General features: G+C 40.0%; 1 protein-coding gene across 2 annotated transcripts in view; it reads right to left on the bottom strand.

Annotated features, from left to right (window-relative positions):
* ASXL3 (ASXL transcriptional regulator 3) overlaps nt 1-21,898 on the bottom strand; it is a 172,897-nt gene extending 150,999 nt beyond the window's left edge. Inside the window, exon 1 of one of the 2 annotated variants that reach the window (XM_037032620.1) lies at nt 21,757-21,898. In XM_037032620.1, the coding sequence (XP_036888515.1) occupies nt 21,757-21,810 (54 nt within the window). In that variant the 5' untranslated portion in view covers nt 21,811-21,898. The remainder of the gene's footprint in view (nt 1-21,756) is intronic. The other variant, XM_037032627.1, reaches the window with a different exon arrangement.
* Nucleotides 21,899-25,707: the final 3,809 nt, after the last annotated feature.

Genomic DNA, 25,707 nt, shown 5'->3' with positions numbered 1-25,707 from the left:
AGAATGCTGGCAGGTGTAACAGATTGTGGGAGGAGTCAGAAATGGTGCTGTAGAGGAAGACTGGCACTGGGATTTAAACCCAGGTGGGTGCGACGGCCACGCTGGGGCTTTTGGGGACCACAGGGCTTTGGCAAAAGTTGGGACCATGCAGCTGTAGGGTGCTCCATTATTGCCACATGGCTTAGGAAGGAGAGATTTTGCCTAGAAGAAAAGGGGAGAAAGGACTCTTGCTGGTGGGCCAAGAGAAGGTGCCACTTGGATTTCGATTAACTGGAGAACACAGCAGTGATGCAGTTGATGGTGCCGGAACCGAGGGGCTGCCTGAACCACAGACTTCTGCTTCTTTTCCAGATACAGTACCCTGGACTGGGCAAAGGAGAGAGAAGGAAGGACTGTGTGTTTGTGGGTATTCTAGAGGACTTTAGTATTTTTAGTGAAGGCATTAAGTCATTACTCTAAATCTGTATAACTTCTTAAGTAAGTAATCTCTTTCCTTTTCATCAATCTCTGGCATTAAGAGGCGTCTTTCCCTTGCAGCAGGCAAGGCAAATCTGGCACTGGGTGGGGGGGGGACCCCTGGGGCACAAGCTGGAGTTCATTCAGTAATAGTACATCATCTGCTCCCCTGACCCTGCCAGGTCTGTTCTGTAACAGTGGGATGGCAAGGGGCAGGTATACAAAGCAGGCCAATCATTGAGCTTCCCTAGGATACAAACCCCAGTTGCTTTCTGGTAATTACCCCATGAGATGAGACCCTGAGATTTGCTGGATGCCACGTCCTAGCCGTGTGGAAGGAGCTCGGTTCAGAAAATAAGGCTTCTGCACAGGAAGAACTAGAGAGATGAGGACGTCCTAGGCACATCCATTCCTTCTTTTCAGGTATTCCTATGGACTTTCACTCACCTGTATTGGCTGATGTTTATACAAGTCTGCCAATCAATTCTCCTTCTCACTAAATTGGTTAGAGTTGGATTTTAGTCTCCGTTCATGGCTAACTGTTCATGACCAATGTGTTTCTTACACTAATTATTAAGCCCTTTGCTAAATAATAAAAAATACAATAAAATATAAAACTACATGTTTTGGGGGGAAAAGCCCTTTGTTGGTTCCTCTCACAAGATTTTTAAGAATTATAAAATAAATGATATTTCTAAGTCTGCTGTTAAATTTTGATTCCTTTAGAAGATGAATAGAAGAGTAATCATTGGCAAAATTTACTTTTTCATCACTGGCAAACTAAATTCTTAATCAAATAAAATTTGGGAATGCTGCGTGTTAGCCCTTTGTCAAATATTCACTTTGCTGCATCCAGAGACGATAGTTCAAAATTAAACAAGTGTATAAAATTAAGAACTCACCAGGCAAAGCTGTCTTGTTATAATTCTATAAAGGCATTATATAAAGTTATAAAATAATTCTAGCAGTTTAGAGGCCTTTACCTAGAACTCAAGTTTGATAAGAAAAACACTTTCGAATCCCCAGGCTTCAGCAGGAGGACCGACACTAAAATGGGTGAGTATGTCTGTATGACTGAGGCATCTTACTATTTTAGCAGTAGAACTGGGAAGCCTTCTACAGGCCCCAAAGCTTAGGAGATGTGTGCTCTCCTGTCTCTAATTGGAGTTGTGCATGGAAATCCACCCTAACTGTTATACTAAAGACAAAGTAAAAGATAGCATTATCTCAAATAATAAAGATAGCATTAAAGTAACTATATCAAGATTTATGCTAAACATATTCTGGGGGGCAATTACTTTTATATTCTACTTGATATACTACCCACCTCAGTATTAGCCAAGTTTCCCAACCCTCTCTATCTTTCCCACCCTTTTTTTTGGTAGTTTCTTCAAGTATGTGCTAGAGGAATGAAGGCCATATTTATCAGGGCACAAAGCAAACAGAACTGGTTTCAATCAGCCAATATTTGTTGATATGAAATACGGAGTGAGTCTCTTTAAGGAGGCAATGTAGCATTAAAACTTACCGTTGCCAACAAACGATTCATTGTGAGATCAGATAGTCCCTATTGCTTTCTAGCCTTCCTCACTCCTGAATTTACCAGTACACTTCCACATGCAACCAGGCTGGGAGCTCATTATACTACAATGCTATGTTTAGAGGTCAGAGGGAAGAAAAATGCTTAGCTTTCATGTGATCACAATATCTATCCTTTTGAAAGAAAAACAAACAAGTTACCTATTAACCAACTCTAAATTAGCACTCACATAAAGTCCTACTTATATTTTTTCCCAGAGGTTGCCATTCAGCATTTATTAAATCATGCCTGAAGGTAAACTAGGCCAGATGTTTTTCTCTTAGATTCACTCAACTACAGGCAGTAGGCCCTAGGCCCACAGGAATCAAATCCTCCCCATAAGAGCTGTATGTAGGAAACACTTTGAGGGTTCTGTTAACTACCTTGACATTCAGGTTTTAAGGGATAACTACACCTGCCATCGGGTATAAGAACATATACAGGACAACAAACACTGGAATGTTCTGTAGGAATCCTTGTGCAGAGGGGATATAAATGCAAAATGTACCATCTCCATATTACTGGGAATTAAAAAGGGAAGAGCTGTCCTGTGGCCCTAGCAACACAGCAGTGACCTTACCTATAACAATTACTGATATAATTAAGTACCTATGCACCCATATAAAAGCCAAAAATCTCGAAGGAATTCACTGAGAATAACTATCTCCAGCAGATAAATTATATCATAATGAAAAATATAATCTAACATATAAAGTAGTGTGCATTAACAACTCTATCCCCATTTGAGCAAAAGACTGATAGAACATTCTAGAAAATCTAGTTTTGAGTTTTTGCTTTAAAGCATGGAACAGATATGGCTGCATACTGGTGAGCTGAAGGGATGGACAAACGTTTTTCATCTGGCTTAAGATGCATATGGTCAACACATTCCTTGTGGTATGAAAGTCTGCAGGCTTTCAAGACAAGTTTTCTTCACTTTTCCCCCTTTTCCTACATAAAGGGGGAGGACTCAATAGGGACTCTCTCAGCTGTCAGGAGTTTCTTATGTTATAGGCAGAGAAGAGTGGAAACTGGTGGGAAATAGCCTGAGGGTCACTTTGCTCTCAGTGGAAGGGAAATGTAGACAGGAATCTTGGAGACAGACTGGGAAATATTATCCCTTATTGGGGGTGATCCTCTCTACCAGCACTACTCTAGGCAAGCAAGAGAGAGAGAGACAGACAGATGGGGGAGGGAGGGAAGGGGGGAGGGAGGGAGGGAGAGCGGGAGGGAGGGAAAGAGGTATGATTACAGTGTCTGCTTTCCTCTCCTCGATGGTGTGTGGAAATCTGGCCATACCTTTTCAATGAAACACAGTTTGTCTGGACTTGAGAACTTGAACTCATTTAAACTGTCCAGGTGCCCCTTTTTTAATCTCTTCAACTATCCGGGAATTCAATTCCCTGTTAACAATAATTGTTCTACTCTTTCTGGTTAAAAAACTTTTCTCCTCAATAGACAGATGGGAGGAAAAAGAATTATTCTACAAGGCAAAACTACAAACAGAATTATCTTGAGATAGACTATTTAAAAATTTCCTTGTAATAAAAATTCCCTACTGTTTACTGGTTTAAAAATATCAAAGCATAAATACTACATTGGATGATTTTACAAGGCAATTTAATATACTAGGAGAAGGGGAAAAAAAGGATTTAACCTTGTTTGCCTTACTTACCTCTTAAACATGTAATTATGCATTTAGTGTCTCATTAAAAAAAAGGTAAAAGGTGACCTGGAATAAAACCATCTGTTTTGCTATAAGGAATTTATCTGTCAGGATAGGCAGGGATCCAAAACAGTAAGCATCAACCTTGAAATCTCAGTGGATTCAAACAAACACTTGTTTCTCATTCACATCTCTATGTCCCGACAAGAACCAAGCTGACTGAAATTCCATCTTGTCACCAGCTTCTGTGACCAACACATCTGGGAAAGAAATAAGGCGAATCACACATTGGCCACAGAGAACACGACAACTCCCATAGCGATGCCTAACTTCAAGGAGTCAAAGAAGTGTTACCCGACCACCTAACCCCAAGGAGGGAACAAATCATGGGCCAACCTACTGACTATAATACAATATCCGGTCAACCATGCATTAAAGACAGACACACAAAAATAACACCTTAGTAGAAGCCAATCTTTTTTTTTTCTCTGTCAACACTACCCAACACAATTAAAGATTTATACACAAAGTCACAGGAAAAGTGTATGTCAATCCTGTAAGTTTTATTAAAGCCCTACTCCATTTCTTCATCATTCGTTTTTCTAAATGACACCTTTAATGTGCTTAAAGTTGCTCTTTTTATCAAGCTGCCTACTCCCATCACCAAAAGAATAAGAGATAAAATTTTAATGAAGAGAGGAGTGGGAAGGCTAGACTAATTAAGAAAGGGACTCATTCTCCATTGCAACTTTTAAGAAATGAAAACTGTTTAGCTTTCATGAATCTTGCCTTTCCTACCATGAAGCTGAGCTCAGAAGTGAATTCTAGAAGAAAAAGAAGCAGAGTCATTAGAAGATGAAAAGGAAATGCAATATCTGTATTTGCTCATTGGATTTTTTTTCCTACTGATAGTCCATCTCCATTCCTATTTAGTTACTAGAACTTGGTTTGTGAAGATAACATTAGCTAAAAAAAAAAGTGAAAAGACAGATACAAAAAAAATGGAGAAAGGATGGAAACAGAGGTGCCTTTTATTTTACATTTAATAGGGTCTTTATTTCTTTTCTTCATTTCTTCATTCAAAACCCTGGTGGGCTAAATGTAGTTTTTTTTTTCTTCATACACAATAGCATGGCTGCCTAGAGCAAACCAGGAGTAACATCAACTCTACGTACTGCCCACCTCCACCCAGACTAAAAGGTATGGTTCAACTTCAAAGGGCTCAAAGAGAAAAAAAGGGAAAATTTCAGAAGAAATTTTCTAAAGCACTATCTTTATTTCATATAAGCTCAGGGAGAAAAGAAATTCCACTAGATGAATGAACACAAAGTGAGAGAAATAAGACTGTAATGTCCATAGAATTCCACATGAAATAAGGAGTCACTCCCTTACACTGACCTTATCACAACATTCAGAGAAATGAGTGCAGACTTACACTATGCGTAAGAAAAGTTTGCTCTCTTTTGCCGAACTAACATCTTCTGCAGATCACAATTCTGTGGAGAAAACTTGGCATTTAGATTAGTGAATAAAAATATTTACTTGCATCCAGGAAGTATGTGGAAGCTTCATTCATAATTATATAGTTTGTGAATTCAGATCCTAAATTGTGTTAAACTATGTTATACATTTTACGTATTAATTATTTATATGTAACTCGAAAGAAACCGGCCTGGCCCTGGCCGGGTAGCACAGTTGGTTAAACTGTCGCCCCAATACACCAAGGTCGTGGGTTCCATCCCCAGTCAGGCCACATACAAGAAACCAATGAATGAATGAATAAGCAAAACAATAAACAGACGTCTGGCTTCTCCCTCTCTCTCGGTCTCTCTCTCTCTTTCCCCCACCCTTCTCCTTCTCCCCTCTTCTTCTCCCTCCCTCCCTCTCTCAAATCAATATATCAATTTTTTTTTAAAGAAAGAAACTCATCTGTGAGGGAGAGTAGAACAGAAACCATCCATTGTAACTTCTAGCCCCTAAGTCAGAAAAGTAAGTTTCAGAGAAGACAGACCAAAGAAATCTTTAGAATTTTTGCAATGGCTGCTTGGCCTTTAACATTTTAAAAATGTAAAATGAATACCATAAAAATAATACCAGAAAGAATGTATGAGAAATTATCTTCATCAATACACTTCAGACCTGGAGTTCTGAAGTTGGGCAGACATGGATTTCAATTGCTTCACTACTTACTAGCTCAGCAAGTTAATTTACCTTCTCTGCAGTAAAATCGATGGCATTTATAATTTGTTTTCCCAGAATATTTTCTATCTGCCTTCTATTGATGTTTCTGTGTAATTTTCCTTTGCTCCCTGTAATTCCTGTGTAGCAATCAATCATGTTACCTGATCCTGGCCATTGCTATTGGTAAGGCATGGGTGTTATCAGCCAAGTAGGACACAGTGAAAACTACCCTTGGATTGGCATTAAATGATAATAATAATGAAAAGAAGGAGAGAGAAGAGGGGTGATGGTAGGTAGGTAGGAAGGTAGGTAAACAGGTAGGTAGACACAGAGACAGACTGAGACTCTTATGTGGGCACGCTAAGCTTGGAGGATGCACGTCTGGGATGTTAGTGACCATTGTAACTTGTGCGAGACTTGGATTGAACCTGCCTGCAGTATGAAGACAAGGAAAAGACAAAGAAAAAGATGGAGAGAAAAAAATACCTTCATGACAGTATCTAAATCTCTATATCCACTCACAACTGAAGTCTACCCATTGATTTTTCAGTTAAGTAAGTCTTCTTGCTTAAACTATCTTTAGTTAAATTATTTCAGTTGCAACTGAGAGAAACTAAAGTAACAGAAACTCTAAATCTCAATTTCTTCATTGAAAAAAATGGGTAATAGTATATGTCTCCTAGATTTGCTTTTAGGATTAAACAATATAATGCATATAACAAGTTAGTGCAGTGTCAGGCATTTAAGTACTCAAAAAATATAAGCTCTTATCCATTATTATGAATTAGTGTTACTTTAGTAATAGTAATATTTCATGATAATTGATATACTAAGACTATACTATCACTATATCAGAATATACATTCTCAAAAGGAGGCTATGATACCAAACATATAAGTATTTTTCTCATATTTATAGAGGAGATTATTTAGCTTGCAAACATTTCCATTCTGTGTTGCAATCAATGCAACAGATAATTCTTCTCTTGGTTTGGAAGTGATGGCAAGTCTTTAGAGATCATTATACATTATTAAAATCAAGTGTTGAAGATTACTTTTCAGTTATTAAATTTCTACTACACTGTACAACTTTGAATTTACAGAGAAGTATCTGTATTTTTCTACATTAATTTCCCAAAGGTCAAGGTCCATATCTTATTTCACTTACACGTCTGCTAACATAATAGCAGAAATTGAATACTTTTCAGTGCCATTAAGCATGATGACTACTAAATGATTATCCTAAAGAATTAAAAGATACTAGCGGGCTGTGAGTAGGCACACTTGCAAAATCCATCAGTTGTCCAATTGATTCCTAGGAAATTGAATTCCTTCTCCAGATTGTGTGGTGACTGTTCAGCAACAACACAGAAATAAATTAGGACATGATTTCTGTAGTTCTACTGATGTTTTGAAAACTTTTAAAGACTCGGTTCTAACAGCGCCCCTGAAAAGTCTTCTTTGACTCATTCACTTTATTCAACTATAATCAGTACTAATTTAACATGAGGTAGTGCATTAGCCTCTCAGGAAATGATTAGAAACAAGTAAACAGCTAATTATATTGTCACAACTACAAGTGCTTTAGGGACGTATAAAAGCTTCTCAAAGAAAGATGAAACCTGAAGAAAGTGTAGGAATTTACCAGATGAAAAGAAGGGAAAGGCTAGAAAGGGAGGGCTTTATGAAGAAAGGGAACGACGTGTACACAGTCAAAGCAAAATGTGAGACAGTATGAGAAATTCAAAGATCTAACGGAACTTTTATATGACTGGTGTTTAGAATGCCAATGGCAAAAGAGTCGAGCCATGAAACTGGGGAGGCGTGCAAAAGGCGAACCTCAAGGATTCTGAATCTGCATGACTATACTCTCAGAATAATGAGAAGCTATTAAAACATTTTGGAAAAAAAAGACATTTTGTGTATACTCCAGTAGGGACTCCAAATTCACACTCTACCCTTCTCCGCCCCAAAGGGTCTGACAGCTATAAATGTTCTCAACCAAGGTCCCCTGTCCCCGCTGGCTTCTGCATGGACTCAGCCAATGCGAGCTGCCAACTGGAGACCAGAGAGTGGGAGGCGAGATGGGTTAGAGTCGATCCCCAGGCCTCCACCAAAGCACTGCTACGCTCCACTACCTATGGTTACAGTTTCTATCACACCCTCTTTTCCTCCACTCAAAGCTTGCAACACTGCAGTAAGCCGCGCCTTGCTATTGTTATTTTTCTTAAATCATTTAAAAATTTTTCATTACATTATTATATAAGTTTCAGGTTTACACCCTAGTGATTATATATTATATAACTTATTAAGAAATCATCCCCATAAATCCCATACCCATGTGACACCACACACAGTTATTAAAATAGTATTGACTATATTTCCTATGCTGTACTTTACATCCCCATTACTATTCTGTAACTACCAATTTGTACTTCTTAATCCCTGCACCTTTTCCCCCCATCGCCTCAACCCCCGTCCCATCTGGCAACCATCAAAAATGTTCCCTGTATTTATGAGTCATTTCTGTTCTGCTTGTCCCCTTATTTTGTTTTGTTTTTTTTTTAGATTCAACTATTGATAGATATGTATTTCTTGCCACTTTTTGTTCATTTTTTATCAAGTTTATTCTTTTTAAAGAAGATTCTTTAATGCTTCATGTAATACTGGTTTCATGGTGATGAACTCCTTTAGCTTTTTCTTGTCTGGGAAGCTCTTTACATGTTCAATCCTAAATGATAACTTAGGTAGGTAGAACAATCTTGGATGTAGGCCCTTGCTTTTCATCACTTTGAGTATTTCTTGCCACTCTCTTCTGCCTAATTAGAATGACACAAAGGAAAAAGAATCCAAAAGAAATGAAGATAGAGTAAGAAGCCTCTGGGACAACTTCAAGCATTCCAATATTCGCATCGTAGGAGTCCCTGCTCTTCGTGGCCCTTTATGTCAAGGGTAGCAACCACCTTCTGGTGGCGATATCCCAATTTCCCTCACTGTGCTTTGTTCTTTTATTTTACCGTGCCCTGACTTTCTTTAATCGCCTCTTTAAGAGAGTGCCCATCTGTTTCCTACAAGAACTAAGTCAGACTCAGTACCGTGGACCATCATGGATCAGTTTTACCTTCAGTCGGAACTCAAGGGGGTACCATAAGTCAGTTTTACCTTTAAAGACACAGTTGTGGATGCAATAAGGAGAATTACTCCAAGTGGGAGCAAGTCTAGAGTCTGTGAAACCAGTTACGAAGTTGCTATAACAATTCAACAAGAAGACAGAAACTACCAGACACTCTCATTAACCGGTGTGTCTAATGTCAGACACTTTACTACGTACATTAAACACATTATCTTACTTAAATATGCCAACCATTCTTCAGTGTTATTATTCCATTTTAATAGACACTGAAACTAAAATTGAAAGATGTTAAATAATCTGCCCAAGGTCAAACACATAGTAAATGTCAGAACTGAGACTCAAATCTTCCTGACTTTTAAGCCTATCATTAATCTACAGTCTGGTCATATACTGCCAATGTCAATGTAAATTATGTGGAAATGGATAGTTGTGTAGGAGATACGTATAAGAACTTGAAGATCTGAAGAAAAAAAAGATAATGTCAGCAGTGTTTAGTGACTATGTAGTAAAAGGAAAAAATACAGAAAGGCATTTAATGAAGATGGTGGTGGCTTTCACCAATAAATGAAAGAAAAAAGGAGCAGATTTGCCGGGAGTGGGAGGTGGGAAAGGGATGATATATTTGGTTTTGATCTTTTTGACTTTGTTATTGCTATAGAATGCAAGTTAAAAAATTCCCACGATGGTACTGAAGAGGCTAGACGCACCTCCCCATCAGTCTCCAGTTGCTGCAGTACAGATATGGGAAGTAGAGTCTGACAACACAATGCATCTGCCTGTGAGATTCAACCTTGAACACAAGATGCAAAGACAGAGCGGATCATGGTACATTCACAGGATACACTGGTAGCAATGGCAGTATCCCACGTCGGCGCTTCACAATGGTGACTATCAGCGGTGGCAGTGGTGCCCACAATAACATCCCACGTACGCTCTTTTTGTAGCATAGCTTTGTCTGTGTGTTTGTGCCCCATGGCCTCTACTGATCCCTGCCTATTTTTCCTGCCTTGTTTTTCGGATACTTCCCGATGATTATACGTACTACTTTGTGGTCTCCAAAAACTCTTTTTCTACTTAAGTTAGCAAGAATTGTTTTCCATTGCTTGTAACCTGTCAATCTGACAGATAAAACAGACACATTCATTGCTGTATCCTGTTAAGTAAGAGGGGACTCCTTTCCACATTGCTCTTAAACAATTTCCAATCCATACGCTAGATATGCTAAGTTTACTAGATGCTAAAGGAACTCTCAGAAGACCTCAAAGAATTCATGACCTGTTGGGAATACAGAGCACTAATAAGTTCTATACCAGAGCATGATTAAAAATTATAAAGCATAAAAAAGATAACAGGTATACTCCAAAAAGAAAAAAAATAGTATACTTTAGGTACCAAGTAGAGTACAAACAAATCCACCATAAATCCAGCAGAAGTAACACCTGCCTGAGTGTGGTTATAATATGTGGTAATAATATGAGTGTAATAACTCACAGTTTTCATTTGAACATTTAAAATATATATTTTATCAATTATGCTAGTATAGTTGTCCCATTTCCCCGCATTTATTCCCCTCTCCCACCAGCATTCCTCCACTTTAACTCATGTCCACCAGTCATATATATAAGTTCTTTGACTTCTACATTTCCTATACCATGCTTAATCTTCCCCTGTCTATCTTTTACCTACCATTTATGCTACTTTTTCCTCTATACATTTTCCCCCCTCTCCCCATCCACTCCCCTACTGATAACCCTTCATGTGATCTCCATTTCTGTGACTCTGTTCCTGTTCTTAAGGTGTTTGCTTAATTTGCTTTTGTTTTAGGTTTAGTTGTTAATAACTGTGAGTTTGTTGCAATTTAGTGTTCATATTTTTTATCTTCTTTTTCTCAGGTAAGTTTCTTTAATATTTCATATAATAAGGGCTTGGTGATGATGAACTCCTTGAACTTGACCTTATCTGAAAAGCACTTTCTTTGCCCTTCCATTCTAAATGAAAGCTTTGCTGGATAGAGCAATCTTGGATGTAGGCCCTTGCCTTTCATGACCTGGAATACTTCTTTCCAGCCCCTTCTTACCTTCAAGGTTTCTTTTTAGAAATCAGCTGACAGTCTTATGCACATTCCTTTGTAGGTAACTGTCTCCTTTTCTCTTGCTGCTTCTAATATTTTCTCCTTATATTTAATCTTGGGTAATGTAATTATGATGTGCGCCTTGATGTGTTCCTCCTTGGGTCCAACTTCTTGGGGACTCTCTAAGCTTCCTAGACTTCCTGAAAGTCTAATTCCTTTGCCAGATTGGGGAAGTTCTCCTTCATTATTTGTTCAAATTAGTTTTCAATTTCTTGCTCTTCCTCTTTTCCTTCTGGCACCCCTATGATTCAGATGTTGGAATGTTTAAAGATGTCCTGGAGGTTCCTAGCCTCTCCTCATTTTTTTCAATTCTTGTTTCTTCATTCTGTTCTGGTTAAATGTTTCTTTCTACCTTCTGGTCCACACTGTTGATTTGAGTGCCGGTTTCCTTCTGGTCACTGTTGGTTCCCTGTACATTTTCCTTTATTTCACTTAGCATAGCCTTCATTTTTTGACCATATTCAACAAATTCTGTGAGCATCCTGATTAGCAGTGTTTTTGCACTGTGCATCTGATAGGTTAGCTTCTTCGCCAGTTAGTTGTATTTTTCTGGAGCTTTGATCTGTTCTTTCATTTGGGCCATTTTTTTTGGCTGGGTACACCTGTTACATATAAGGGGCAAAGCCTTAGGTGTTCACCAGGGCAGGGCAACCCATGTGGCTGCATTGTGACCATCTCTGCCAGTTTTTAGTCACCTCTCCTACTACCCACAATCAGACTGGGCCCTTCTGGTGGTGGGTTTGTGTATGTTCTAGGACCCTGTGGGTCTTTCCAACGAACTCTCCTGTGAGGCTGGGAGTTTCTCCCGCTGCTTCAACTCCCACAAGGGGTTGATTTGTGTCAACTCCTGACACAAGTCTTTTCAGTCAGAGGTTTGAGGCTTTATTTCCCTGAGCTGGAGCCCTGGGTTGCATGACTGTCTCACTCCTCAGTTGTTCCTCCCATTTTATCTGTACAAGAACGTGGGACTGCCCAGTATGGAATCTGCCACCTCGCTGATCAGCCAGCTGCTGCCTTGCCTTGAGTCCTTTCTGCCCAGCTGCCCATCTCCGCTCCTCCTACTGGTATGGATGAATGTGTCTTCTTTAACTCCTTGGTTGTCAGACTTCCATGCAGTTCAACTTCCTGTCAGTTCTGGTTGTTGTTCTTAAATTTGTTGTTATCCTTCTTTTGGTTGTGCAAGGAGGCACAGTGTGTCTACCTATACCATCTTGGCTGAAAGTCCTAATTTGAACTAAAATGTCATATGGTGTACTTGAGTTTTATAGTGTTATGTTACATAACTACATGCTTATGACTTTGAAATAAAAAGGGGGCATCATTTGTGCCAGACTGTATATTTAAGACATGGTATTACAACTGCAGAACTTCAAGGATAAAGATCACATGCAACAACTTTCAGATACAATGCATACTACTTAGAAAAAACTCATTGCAGACACAGTAGCACAACTATTGATGCAAGGATGTAATAAAGACACATTTTCAAAGTACTAAGGATAAAAAAAAACAGTCCACTAAGAGACTTTTATAACTAGCTAAATTATCATTCAGAGGTGAAAACAATGTGGGATCTCTTAGTTTTTTTCTACCAAGTTTCTCCACCTTTTTTAAAAGTGAAATACGTGTGAAGTTTTGTGAAGAGGTTTTCTGAATCGTAATCCACATTTTGGGGGGATAATGATTCCTAAAGGCTGCTTTTGACCACTTCGGTGCATCTAATTTTGACTATTAAATTTATAAGAATAGGAAGGATTTAGGGAAAGGGTATAGATGCCAGGGAGAAAAATTGGCCATTTGGTAATTCTTTTTCTTTAATTCTTATAACTTCATGTGAATCTATAATTAACTCAATTCACAAAAGTTTAATAAACAATATTTTAAGGGGTAGGTAAAACAAAACATTTCAGATATACACAACCTTTATGACCCCAGAGACTCCCACTTAGAAGAAAAAGCTGTTAAAGGAGGCAATTTAGAAAAAGGGGGGAGAGTATGATACAAAACACAAAGTTTAGCACAGTTCATAAAACATTAATAAATTTAATTAACTACTGTTAAAATGACTACTCTGTTGTGTTTTAAAGGAATATAAAATAAATGTAAGACTCTAGAAATTGGTACAAGATGGGTAGGTTGTTGTAATGTGTAAGGACAGGACATGCTAAATTCTGCATATAATTAGGGAAAATAATCATATACCACTTTAAAAAGCTGTGGCCAACATTGAAAAGAGCTTCCTGTGACCCACTGGACTTTAAGTTACAGATAATTAATCACAAAAGATTTTAAGCAGAGGAATGGTTCAGTACACTCAGATCTGTTCTGGGAAGATAAATACAGGTTTAGTAATAAGCAAGATTTGCAAAAAGAGATTAGAGATAAAAATTGGTGAGAAGGCCAAGACTATGCAAAACATAGTAAATGAGAAGAGAAGGAGCTTCATGTGAAGTATATTTGGAAGACAGAATTTACCACTTTCCACAGACACCATGTGTTCAGGTAACATAGACAAGTCTTTCCCAAGCAGGAATGCTGTCTCATTCCTCCTTCTGTGCCCAATGCATGACACATTTGTGGGAGGCAGGCAATAGCTGTTTAACTGGCCTGGATGAGTTACATTTGAAATACCCATAGTTCATACAGATAAACAATAGCTATTGTTAATATATTTAGGGGAATGATTAAGACTGTAGTCCTGATCGTGGGAGAAAGGCCATTGAGTGGGTGAGACAGCTGTGGGGGGTGGAGGGCCAATAAAATAAAAAGGAGAGGGATAGGCAGAATTCTGCCCAACACCACAGAGGGAGCTGAGAAAAGAAAGGGCCCTTAAGCAGGCAGGAATGGGTAAGAAGAGTGATGGGAAAAGAACAAGAGGAACATACAAGAAGTTTGATTCAAAATGTTTTAATTGAATTTCTAGGGCTGATTTTAAAAAGACAGGAAACCAAACAGAAAAGATTTAGGAAAAGACCATTTCTAACTGCAAGATCCTGAAGAATTATAGCACATATTTTAAAGGATGATTTTCTGATAAACACGTTTGAAAATAAGAGGTTATCTGTTGCATGTACATGGAGGGGGTGGGGGGGGTGGGCTGGAGAGCGATAAAGAATTCTGAGGTCCAGACAACAGCTTAGTTCTGTAACCATGTCAACAAGGTTTGACATACATGCGACTATATATGCTATCATTAACTTTTGACATTAAAAATAAAAACTATGAACAATACCAACACCCTCACTAGACTATGACTTCTCTATGACTGAGCTGGAAAACAAGCCTTCCAAGTCCCATTTCAATTTCTAATTCCTTGAAATTATCAAAATAGGTTCTGGCACATTATAGTTAACAAAATCCTGGAAATGCCATCTGTCTCATGAATAATCTGAAGAGGGTCAATTCTATTCCCTTTTTTAATTTTAAGTCACAGATAATGTTGATATATTTAAAAATCCCCCCTGGCTGGTGTGGCTCAGTGGGTTGAGTGCCAGGCTGTGAACCAGAGGGTTACCAGTTCGATTCCCAGACAGGGCCATTCCTTGGTTGCGGGCCAGGTCCCCAGTAGGGGGTGTGCAAGAGGCAACTACACATTGATGTTTCTCTCTCTTCCCCTCTCTCTAAAAATAAATAAATAAATAAATATTTTTTAAAAATCAACTATTGTATAACTAAAGAAACTGGAATACTTGCCAAAAAATACCAATTGTGGAATTATTTACAAATCATTATCTAGTTTTTCATGGACTAATTTATGCTAAAGATATGCAAAATAAGCCAAGGGAAATAACTACCATGTAGTAAATTATACATCTATATACTTAGAAGTAATCTCAGCATTTCTAAGTTTGTCCACCAAGTACAAGTTGCACAGCCTTGGAAAATTCCTCAGGTTCTAAAAGTTTCCAGGAGAGCTAAGGTCTTGGACGTCATTTAAGTTATATATTTCAGCTATTAAAGTCAATGTTCTGACAAGCCCTTTGGCTCTAACCGCAGGGCATGAATTTGCCTTAAAACTACATGAGAATGTGTCAGAGGGCTATATGTCAATCAACCTGGAGAAGTGCCTATTCCCAATTTAGTGTTGTCAGTTGCTGACATTAAAACCAGCAACAGTTAATTGTTGCCACTTCGAGCAGGAAGTTGAGGGAAGAGGAGAGGTAGGTGTCCAAGTTCAAGCTGATAAAGCTGTTAATTGCTACCCTTTTATGTAGATTTGTATAATAATGAAAACAATGTGGCTAATCATATAATGTTTCTATTTGTTCCCCAAGGGCTCTTCAGGGAAAGTTTCAGTCAGGGCTAGATTTTCCCCAGCTACCAACTGCGCAGGGACAAAAGCAGAACAATCAGGGCACTCAGTGCTGGCAAATAGCTGGAAGTGGTTCTCTACAGAGGCCCCTCCTCCCAGCCCCATCAGGAAGGGGCCAGAATCCACTACTGACAACCTCTGGGGGAGGCCTCTAAAAGTATAAATTAACAATAACAACAACAACAAGTTCATGCAGACTTTTGATGACTAAAAAAAAAAGAGAGAAAGTGAAAAATGAAAGAAGTCTGATGCAAGCTTAGATACACTATACAGCAAATCAGTTAAATTCACATCTGTTCAAATGCCTGCATTATTTTTAAAAATCAGAAAGACAGCCCAGAATTTTAAAAAGATCCTGTGCCAGCTCTGCTCCTTCCAAACAGAGATGGTATGGAGCATATCATTAAATCACACTTGGAGACCAAGTTACTGAGATAACTTGGTCTCAGTACCTACTGATCTCAAGAGAGCACTTCAGTAAACAAAGTGCTCTGTGTATGTTTTCTACAAATGCATATTGCTTACTGATGTTTACTTTGCCTCATTTGGCAAAGGATATGGGATAGAATAAAGTAGTGTTATTTAAAATAAAGTATTTCTTACACCAGTTTTGTTTTCAGACTCTCTATTACCAAGTGATGGAGGCACTCAGACACCCCAAGACCACCAGCGTTCCCTCTTTATAAGCAATAGTGATGCTGTTTCGTGTTTTCTTTTTTAAATTCACTTTCTACTACCACCTACCTCACCAGTCCCATGCTACAATGACTGCCTTAAAAAATGGCTTTCAATGGCCTTTCCCCAAAATAATTTCCAACTTTTTTGCAGTGCCTAGCCCCTCAAGTCTTGTGAGAGTTCCAGACTTGCCTGCTCACTGGCCCCTGAACCCACCCTCTTTCCTGACTCTACACCTTTATCCATGCAGTTTTTTCAGAATGTTCTCCTCTTGTTACCTGTTCAATCTTACTCCTATTTCAAGGATGAACCAAGGTTTATCTAGCCTATCAAGCCTTCTACAATCACTCTGTACCACGTGGCTTCTCCCTTCTGTAAATCTGCAAACCAGCACCTGCCTGATCACTCCTGTGACACCTACAGGTGGTATCTACCTGCTCAGTCATTCTCCCATCTTTCACATCTTCTCTACTGAACTCCACACTCCTGGAGGAAATAACTTTGCATCCTCCCCAGCATTCGACCTGTACATGTCAGGGCCCTCAAAATGTCTCATATTTCCAATGCATTTCAGTAAAGCATTGAAAATATTACATTAATAAATAGTAAAATTAATTACTCTACAAGTTAGCTTTTCTGTAGTGAAATTCCTTTACAGGTATAATCTACAAGTCTAAAAGCTAGAGTTTGCCAAGAAAAGAGTCAATTCCTGGCATGCCAGGAATCACCTCTGCTACCAAAGAGTTTGTCAAAGAAGAGAAAAACTTACGACAAATCTTAAAATTCCCTTTCATGTCAGCAGGAAATAAAAAATTAACAACCCGAACACTGGGCCCAAGTTCACATTTCTCGTTATTCCAAACACATCTTTCAACCTGCTACTCACTTTTACAAAATGGAGATTGCTAACTGTTCCATCTTTTAAATTGCAAAATGAAAACTTAGGTTCTGCATCTGAAAGAAGACATGATGAGATTCAGGCATACAGAGATGAGGCTATGTGGGGACCACAGAAAACAGCTGATTCAACCCAGCTGAAGTGTAAGCGGTGGGAAATAAAACTCCACTTGACGAACACATTAGCCAGGCTTGTAAGCCAATCAGCATTGTCGAGATTATGCTCTTGTGCCCCTTTGGGGGCACACCCCAAATCACAAGTCAACACATTCTCAACTGTTACAGCCTGGTCATCACCTAAAATCAAAGCACCAATGGCACAGAGAAAAATGCCAAAAACAGTACCAATGTTTCCCCCGCCACCCCCATGCCCATCATTCCCGAAAAATTATGCTTATTTCTCAAACACAAAGACAAGAGGCCAGGCAACCAGTAAACTAATGATTATGAACTGTGTTCTAACAGCTACCAATACCATCCAGCTTTATTTCCTCACAGTTTATTTAGAATATAATGCATTATGAATCTTCACTAGGCAAAAGATTCACACAGATTTCCTTTCATGAATAAACCCTCTACTTAATTTTTAATATAATATGATTTGCGAGATTTCAATTTCTTTAAAAGCTTCGGCAACCCTGCTATGGCGTGAAGGGATATGTGCCTGTTTTTTTCACAACAATGAGGTAAATTTGCCATTTAAAATATTTTTCCAAAGGTCACCTTGAACTAACAACAACAACAACAAAAAAACCCCACTGATATGCAGTATCTATGTGACTGTATCTAAACTATGAGCAAATAAATCAGCCATGTTACCAAGTACAAAGCTCCTGAAGATTGTTAAGATTTATTTTCAGGTGCCAGTGAGACTAAACAAAGATTGTAAGGAATGAAACAAATGGAAGGAATCTCAGGGAACAAATTAATACATTGAGCCATTATCTTAACAGCAGTATTCCCTACAGAACAAAGTAATGAAACTATCAAAAAGCACTTCTCAAAGCAACAACATTTTTGCATGTCAAAAAAAAAGAATTAACCTAGAATAAATATATAAATAACAGCATGTTCTGTGTTAAGCCAGTAACAAAGAAACCCCTTAGTGCAGTAAAACAAAGTCCTGTCAAATCCCCATTTTTTTACAAAGAGGCATGAAGATCCTTTCACAATGGTTTAAACTGTATTTATAGTAACAGAGTGAAGACTTGAGATAAAAGTCAAAAAGATTAAAGTCAAAGCCCCAGCTCCACATGAGTTATGGTTTTGATTTTTATTCTCATTGTGGTCTACAAATATTAAGACAGAAGATACTTCCATGTGATTATGGGATCCTCTGAGACTCTACAACCTTAGAAGAGCAGATAAAACAGATGAAAACGCATCTGGTTTGGGAGCAGACTCCATATTAAATGGCAATGCGTAAAGTAACAACCACAACTGCAGAAAGACAAGGGGGAGGGGAGGAGGCTGAGGCTGAAGGCTGAAATTTCTGCAACTGATGCAGGGCAGGGGGGAGAAAAAGAAAGAAAAAAGATGTGGTATTACTGTTTTAAAATGGCAGCCTGTTAATAATCACTGCATTCCTGAAAATACAGGGAAAGTACACCACCATCCCTTCTTTCCTAAACTAAGAAAGCCCACCACATACAGACGTTACATACTCCTGGAGAAAACTGGCAGAGCCTGATAGCTGCATCTCTATCTAAACCAAAATCCCTGAATTGCCACTCAGACTTGATGGATCTGGAGACCATATACTTTTCTCACAAAGGAAGAAAACAAAACAAAAAACAAAATTCTGTTGTTGGCTGGGAGTTCTGAGTTACTCTGGAAGGATTTGTTCTCCCATACATATTATTCTTCAAAATGAATACTAAGCTACATTTGAACACAGCTTTTGGTCACAGTTCAAAAAATCTATTTTGCGTTTCCTCCCCCTTGTTATCTTCTCCTTTAAGATAATCACTCCCTCTCTCACACATTCCAGGGCACGTAATGTGCACTGTAGGAATTGGAAGGTTATTCTTTATGTTGATTTGGATAGTCTCTCTTGAGTTCATATATTGCATCAACCACATACTGAGTTGTATATTTTTGGTCCATCCTTAGTATTTGCTTTTGAAATCAGACATTTGGTTTAACGTGTAATGAAGAAAGGGTCAAAGTCCTCACCAACAGGAAGCACAGTGAGGGATAGCGTAAAATATGTAACGATGGTGTTCGGACCACAAAGATGCTAAGAAAAGGAAAGTATTCCTTTCTCATTGAGTGTAAATTAATATCATTGACTATAATGGTGAAAATATTTTTCATGCAAGTTTGGGGGAGATTTTAAGTCTCTATGCATTCATGTAATCATAAAGAAAGGATGAAAAATGTCACTATTACCCAGATAGATCCATGTCTCTTTAATTCACAAAGTAAGTTAGGAATAATTGAAAGTCACTTCTACAAATCACAAATTTCTAAAAAAGGTATTTCTAGTACAATTACATGCTATTTTATTCAGTATTTTATTTCGACTGTAACATCTTGAACACACACGCATTTGTACAACTACCAGGGGGAAAATAACTTGAACCAAATTGAAAAATTACCATAACCACTAGTTCAATACGTCTGGTTAAAATAGAGACACCTGGTCTATCATTAATTCTTTTGTGTTGATGATTCCTAGTGTGTCTTTTCCAATCAATGGACTTTGCCAGAGAAAACACAACTTTTAACAGAAAATCATGGCTCAGAAATCTATTCCAAGGTTTGTCCATACAGATATATGATGATTAGATCAAATAAAGCACAGCACTTTGAAGAATAGTAGCGTATACTGATTGAACACAAATGTCTAGCTTTAAATTCCATCAGAATGATGCTATTAAATAATTCTCTGCAGGCAGATATGGCTAATTCATGACTCATGGTTTTAAAATATTTATAAATTGACACATTGTTCACTCGTTTAAAATACATACACAGAAGCTCTATAATAATACTTGATTGCTACTCCCAGGACCCTGAATAATACATTTTCAGAAGCCTTGCACTCCCCCACACAATTCTGAATTAATGGCTGAGCAAACAATAAGTAATGTACTCTGCTCTGGCAAACATTCAGTGATAACATCAATCCGGCATCTACTTAACACTTACTGCTTACTTTTCACATATTCTTCGCAAATAAGTTTTTCCTCCCAGGCTCAGTTCGTTAGACAATGACTATCACCTGCCCATTCATCCACAGAGAGTGAGTGACTCCGTGATTAACACGATTACAGATGAGGGGAGAAATCATAACATACACGACTACAAATTAAGAGATGAAGTAAAGGGGCCCGGCCACTTGCACTACCAATAACTAGACTGCAATTAAAAGGGACCAATTAACTAAAACCCTTTGCTAGAATCCAGAGACATACCAGTAAGGCCCTTCAACCAAACTCAGATAATTACTTTTGACAAATGTTCTCCTTGAGCATTATGTAGTTATTCCAAACCATTAAAAAAAAAATAGACCACAGAGTAAAACAACCTTTACAAAGCCAACCCAACAAAATGTCCTGGGGTCTCCCCCCACCCCCACCCCTGCTGCATGCAGTCTGCTCTCTTTTGGCCAATTTATAACAGAGACTAAGTTGGTGAATAAATATTTAATTTACGCAGCCAAAACCCCGAAAGACTGGGCTTCAAATGCAATGCCTTGCATTCCCTTGAGACACACTGTACCGAAATATCCTTTTAAAAAATCCATTTACAGCTGTCCTTTAAAAGAAGAAGAAGAAGAAAAAGACGAAGAAAGAAAAGAAAAACCCACACATAACACATGCATCAAACCAAAGACGCCGACGCCCCTCTGCCAACCAGCATTTCTATAGAGACATTCTTTCGATGATTAAAACGTAAGCTCCGAAAGGTTAAAGAAAAGGAAAAGCAGCCAAGTAACACCGCCCAGGAAGCCAGCAGTAAAACATACCTAGCTGTACACTCTTAATAACCTCCCGCTACAAATGACACCGACCCAACTTCACCAAACACACACACATCCCGACACACACTCACAAATTGCACACACGTGCACAGAATGTATACACAAACATCGAGCAGAGCACAATACCTACAAATGCGAACTTGATCAACACAAAACATGCACGTATCAGTGTGCATACATAATACACACGACACGATACACAGAAACGTAACGACCTAGCCCACATGCACACTCCCCACAAGTCCGTGTCGGACACACACCGTGCATGCACGTGTAAAATGTATGAACTCACAAACGCCGAACATACACACAGACCGTGCACTGAGAGTTATTGATGAAATTCCGGGGGGTGGAGGGGACGGGAGGGAGTGGTAATTGCCACACAAAGGTCTCCGGAGCGGCAGAGAGGGAAGTCGAGCGGGGCCAAGCGCTCGAAAATTCACCCGTGGAGAAGGCACAGCCGAGCCCCGACAGCGAAGTACCGGGAGAAGTGTCCCGGCGGTCCCGGGCGCGGCGGGCGCGGGGCTCCCCGAGATAATCGCTGCGCCCGTCCGCGCGCGCACGCAAACACACGGGGGCCCCTGGGCGAGCCCACTCCCGCAGAATAACAAAGAGCAGGAGCCCGGCGAGCGGGCGGCGGCTCTGGCTGAAAGTGGCCGTCTCCGCGGCCGCGGGTCGGCGCGGGGCGAGCGGCGGGGCCGGCGGGACGCGCGGGCGGCGGGCGGGGGGCGGTACGTACCAGGCGGGCAGCCTCGGCCCAGGTGCGGTCCTTCTTCTTCCTCTTGTCTTTCATGTTTGCATCTCATTGATGGTTCTGATGATGACGTGGGGGATTCCACGGGGTGCTCGGGGTTCGGGCGCGGAGACAATGACCCAGTGACCCGGTGACCCGCACTCGCTCCGCGGGGGGAGGCGCGCGGGCGGCGGCGGCGGCGGCGGCGGGTGGGAGGGATGGAGCGAGGGGGTCANCGGGGGCGACGGCGGCGGGGCCGTGGACGGGGGCGGGGGCGACGCCGGCCGGGTTCGCTCGTGCGGGGCTCGCACTGCGCCGCCGCCGCGGCCGCCGCGGTGACAGCTCCGGGGATGCTCCGTTTGGCCCGGCTCGCAACAATACACTCTGACGTCACGGGGAATGGCGACGCGGCCGCACACTCGCCGCGCTCACACTCGCCGCGCTCACACTCGCCGCGCTCACACTCGCCGCGCTCACACTCGCCGCGCTCACACTCGCCGCGCTCACACTCGCCGCGCTCACACTCGCCCTCCCGCGCGCGCACACCCGCGCACACTAGCCGCGCGCCCCCCACTCCAGCCACGCCCTGAAACACTGGCGAGACCCCTCTCCCGGCAGCTCCACCTCCCCAGTCCACGGGGCGCTGCCTGCGGGGCGCGGGCCGGGTGTCCCCCTCCCCGCTAGGGCCGAAACCGCGGGCGCGGGGGTCTTTGGAACTTGTGAACGAGTCAGCTCCGCAACTCGACGCCGCTGTCCTGAGCGCTCACACTCACACACTCACAGGCTCTCTCTTGGCACTCACATGCCGTGCACCCCCTCTGCTGGACTCCTTTTAACCCTTTTCTGCTCGGCTGGACGGCTTCCCAGAGCCTTGTGGAAAGGGCACAGAACCAGTCTCTTCCGTTACGGAGCTGGTTTCGAAGGTAGAACTTGACAGCGTCGAGCCACCTACATCGTCTTAAACAATGCGAGACCGAGGGGCTGTGGCGGCGGATCGGCGCCGCGGCGTGCCTTAGCCCTGGTTATTTTCAAATTGCGTGCAGTCATCAGCGTACAACATGCTGCCTATGTAAACAACTGCACAGCTAACGCTCGCTTATTTTTAAAATTATATATAATTGCCAGGTTTGGGGTGCACGAAGAGTTGAATTGTTCGTCTTGTTAGCGAACTACCAAAAAAAAAAAAAAAACCTGTGTGAAGACTTGAAAGTTTATTGTAGCCTTTCCAACTTCTTAGATCGCTGGTGAATTGTGTAGGTCAATAAAGTTATTGTTAAACAAAGAAAGAAATGGCTCCATGACCCACACAGTAATTACATGTGTATTTGTCTTGAGTATCTATAAAACAAAAAGGGCACTCCTGCTGGGTTATTTATGTAAGGTTTTTCCTGAATATAAAAATAATGGTATGTAAATAGTACTTTGTATTTTTTTGTATACATTATCTCATTTGATCCTCAAAACACCGCAGTTCAACATATTTTTCACTCTACTGAACAAATGAGGAAGTGAAGCTTAAAACATTACATTGTATTCAAGGTCTCCTGCTAAATCAGTGTTAAGAATCAAACCTACATCTTTTGACCCTAATCCTGTGTTCTTTCTATTATTCTAAACGGCAATGCTTAAAAATAAATACTCCCAACTAGAAGTGAACTTCTACATCTAATGCCAAGACATTTGTCTAAGAATGAGAACAATTATGGTGAGGCGATTCCTTTGAGAGCACAGTCGAATGACTGAAGTAATAAAGATGTTTGGTTACCAAAATTTAAGCAGAAGCAGTTCATAATCACAATGAGCTGGTTATGCTAATTCTTTAAAATATTTGCTTTATTAATTCACCAGAATAAGGGAAAGCTATACATCAGTTTAAGGAACTATAAAAGATTATTTCCACTTTTCCTTCTTTCTTTTTTTTTTAATGGCTTTGAAGAACACACTTAAGATATCCCTAGGGGGGAAATTTACACATGCAATTTGCATAACTCTCTCCAGGTGTATTATATTTTTACTATACATTTCGAATATATTAAATTTTGATTCACATTCACATCTGCTTTTATTTTCAAGAATTTTTATGGCAAAAGTAATGGACATATTTTCAAAGTATTCTCATCCTAATGTTTCTTCTCTATTCAGGAAGAGCTATTTTAAGCAATCAGACCATAACATATAATTTGTTATTTTCTGTGAAATAGTGCTTAATAAGAAGTTTCTGAGGCAGCTAAAGTAAGAGATACAGATTCAGTGACTTTGCAGTAATTTATTATTCTTTGGTTATAACTTTGGTTATTAGATTATATCATCTCACTTAAACATGTAAATTAATGTTTTTTTTTAACTGAAACAGAAAGCAATCCTTCTGCACCCATTCTCTGACAGAGATCCAAGTGTAAATAATCAATGTTAGGAACTGACTCTTTGAATCTACCTCTCTTTTGTGGTATTTCAATATAAATAGCCCCTAGCTGGTAAGTCTGATTGAAGACTTGTTAAACATTCTGTGCCAAAATAACATATTTTACAGAGCACCAGAATAAAGATGGGCCACCATTCCAGAACAACTGTTGCTGTTGTTGGAACGGTTTCTTCTACATGTATTTGTGTACATTCAGTCATACTCTCCCTTATGGCTCACTCGATCTCAATACATATTTGTGGTGGAAGGAGGGACTATATGACTCAATTATAGACTTTTATAACTTGGTAAATTACATGAATATTTTTTCAAGAGAGGTAGAAAGTGATGAATGTCACAAGAAATATTCAAGACAAATTATATAAAAATAAGAGCAATAACTCTGCTGAAGAGATTAAAAGAAGGCTTTAAAAAAGAGATGTCCTTTGAAATGGGATTTGAAAGATGGTAGAATTTGAACACTCAAATGAGTAAGAATGAAGAGAAGCTTTTCTGATATGAGTGAAATGAAAGTCAGGGCATTTTAGGACTAGGAAAGTATTTAAATAGGTGGGTGACACTATCAGGTGCTGCTAGCAATTATTTAAATTTCATATAAGATCACATGTATTTCAAGAACCCTTCCTTTAAATGAGGAGAGGAATAACTCAAAGCACACAGGTCTCAGTTTAAACTGTCAATCCACTTCCTTTTCTGAGATCCCCATCCCAATTACACAGCAATGGGGATCGTGCCAGACAGAGTTTATTTAACCGGCATGTAACAAATAACCCCTTTTCTGAGTTCCCCTGCTTGCTTTCTCCCATTCCTGAATTTAGGTTTGGAATCCGGCAGTTCAAACTCCTGTTGTGCCTGCTTCCTTGAGTCAATTCCAGCAGATCTTTTCAATTCCTGGGATGTTATTTTGTTTTGGATTATAAGATGTTTAACAATTGCTGGACACTCAGTCCAGAGCAAACCCGAACAGTTTTAAATGGCAGTTAACCTAAGGCAAAATAGAGGTGGTGACGTCCTGGGAAAGGGTGAACATTGCTAAGAGATTCCACTACTGGGAAAGGAGAGGCTGAAGAATTCAAAGACAGAAGTTGTTGTGCCCTGACTGGTCTGTCAGAAAATATAATCAAAGTGTTGACCAAATATGGGAAAGTGTAGTCAGGAATAAGGGCCTGGAACTGCTTTTATTGCCATCCCACACACCCACCGCATGTGGAAGTCTGGAGTGAATGGAAGTCTCTTCCACCCCTCCCCCACACATGCCTACCAGCAGGCACAACACAGAGCAGAAGGTGGGGTGAGGAGGGGGTCATAAAAGTTGAGGGGAGGGAGTGAAGGCAAGTGTGGCTGGGGAGGTGGAAGAAGTCTTAGGTGGTTTTCATGACCGTGCAACATGAGTTTTATTTCTGTAATATATTTATTTATTATGCATGAACTGAAGATCTCTGAATTCCACAAATTAGAAAGTTAATCATCTTATTTTGCTTGATCAGTTAGGAATTTCCATGCAAATGGTCAGCTTGTTTCTTTTGTCCAGTACC

This window comes from Sturnira hondurensis, unplaced genomic scaffold (genome assembly GCF_014824575.4).
Source record: "Sturnira hondurensis isolate 20B ecotype Veracruz unplaced genomic scaffold, ASM1482457v3 Scaffold0001872, whole genome shotgun sequence".
Taxonomy (NCBI): Eukaryota; Metazoa; Chordata; class Mammalia; order Chiroptera; family Phyllostomidae; genus Sturnira; species Sturnira hondurensis.
This window is presented reverse-complemented; position numbering and strand designations above follow the sequence as displayed.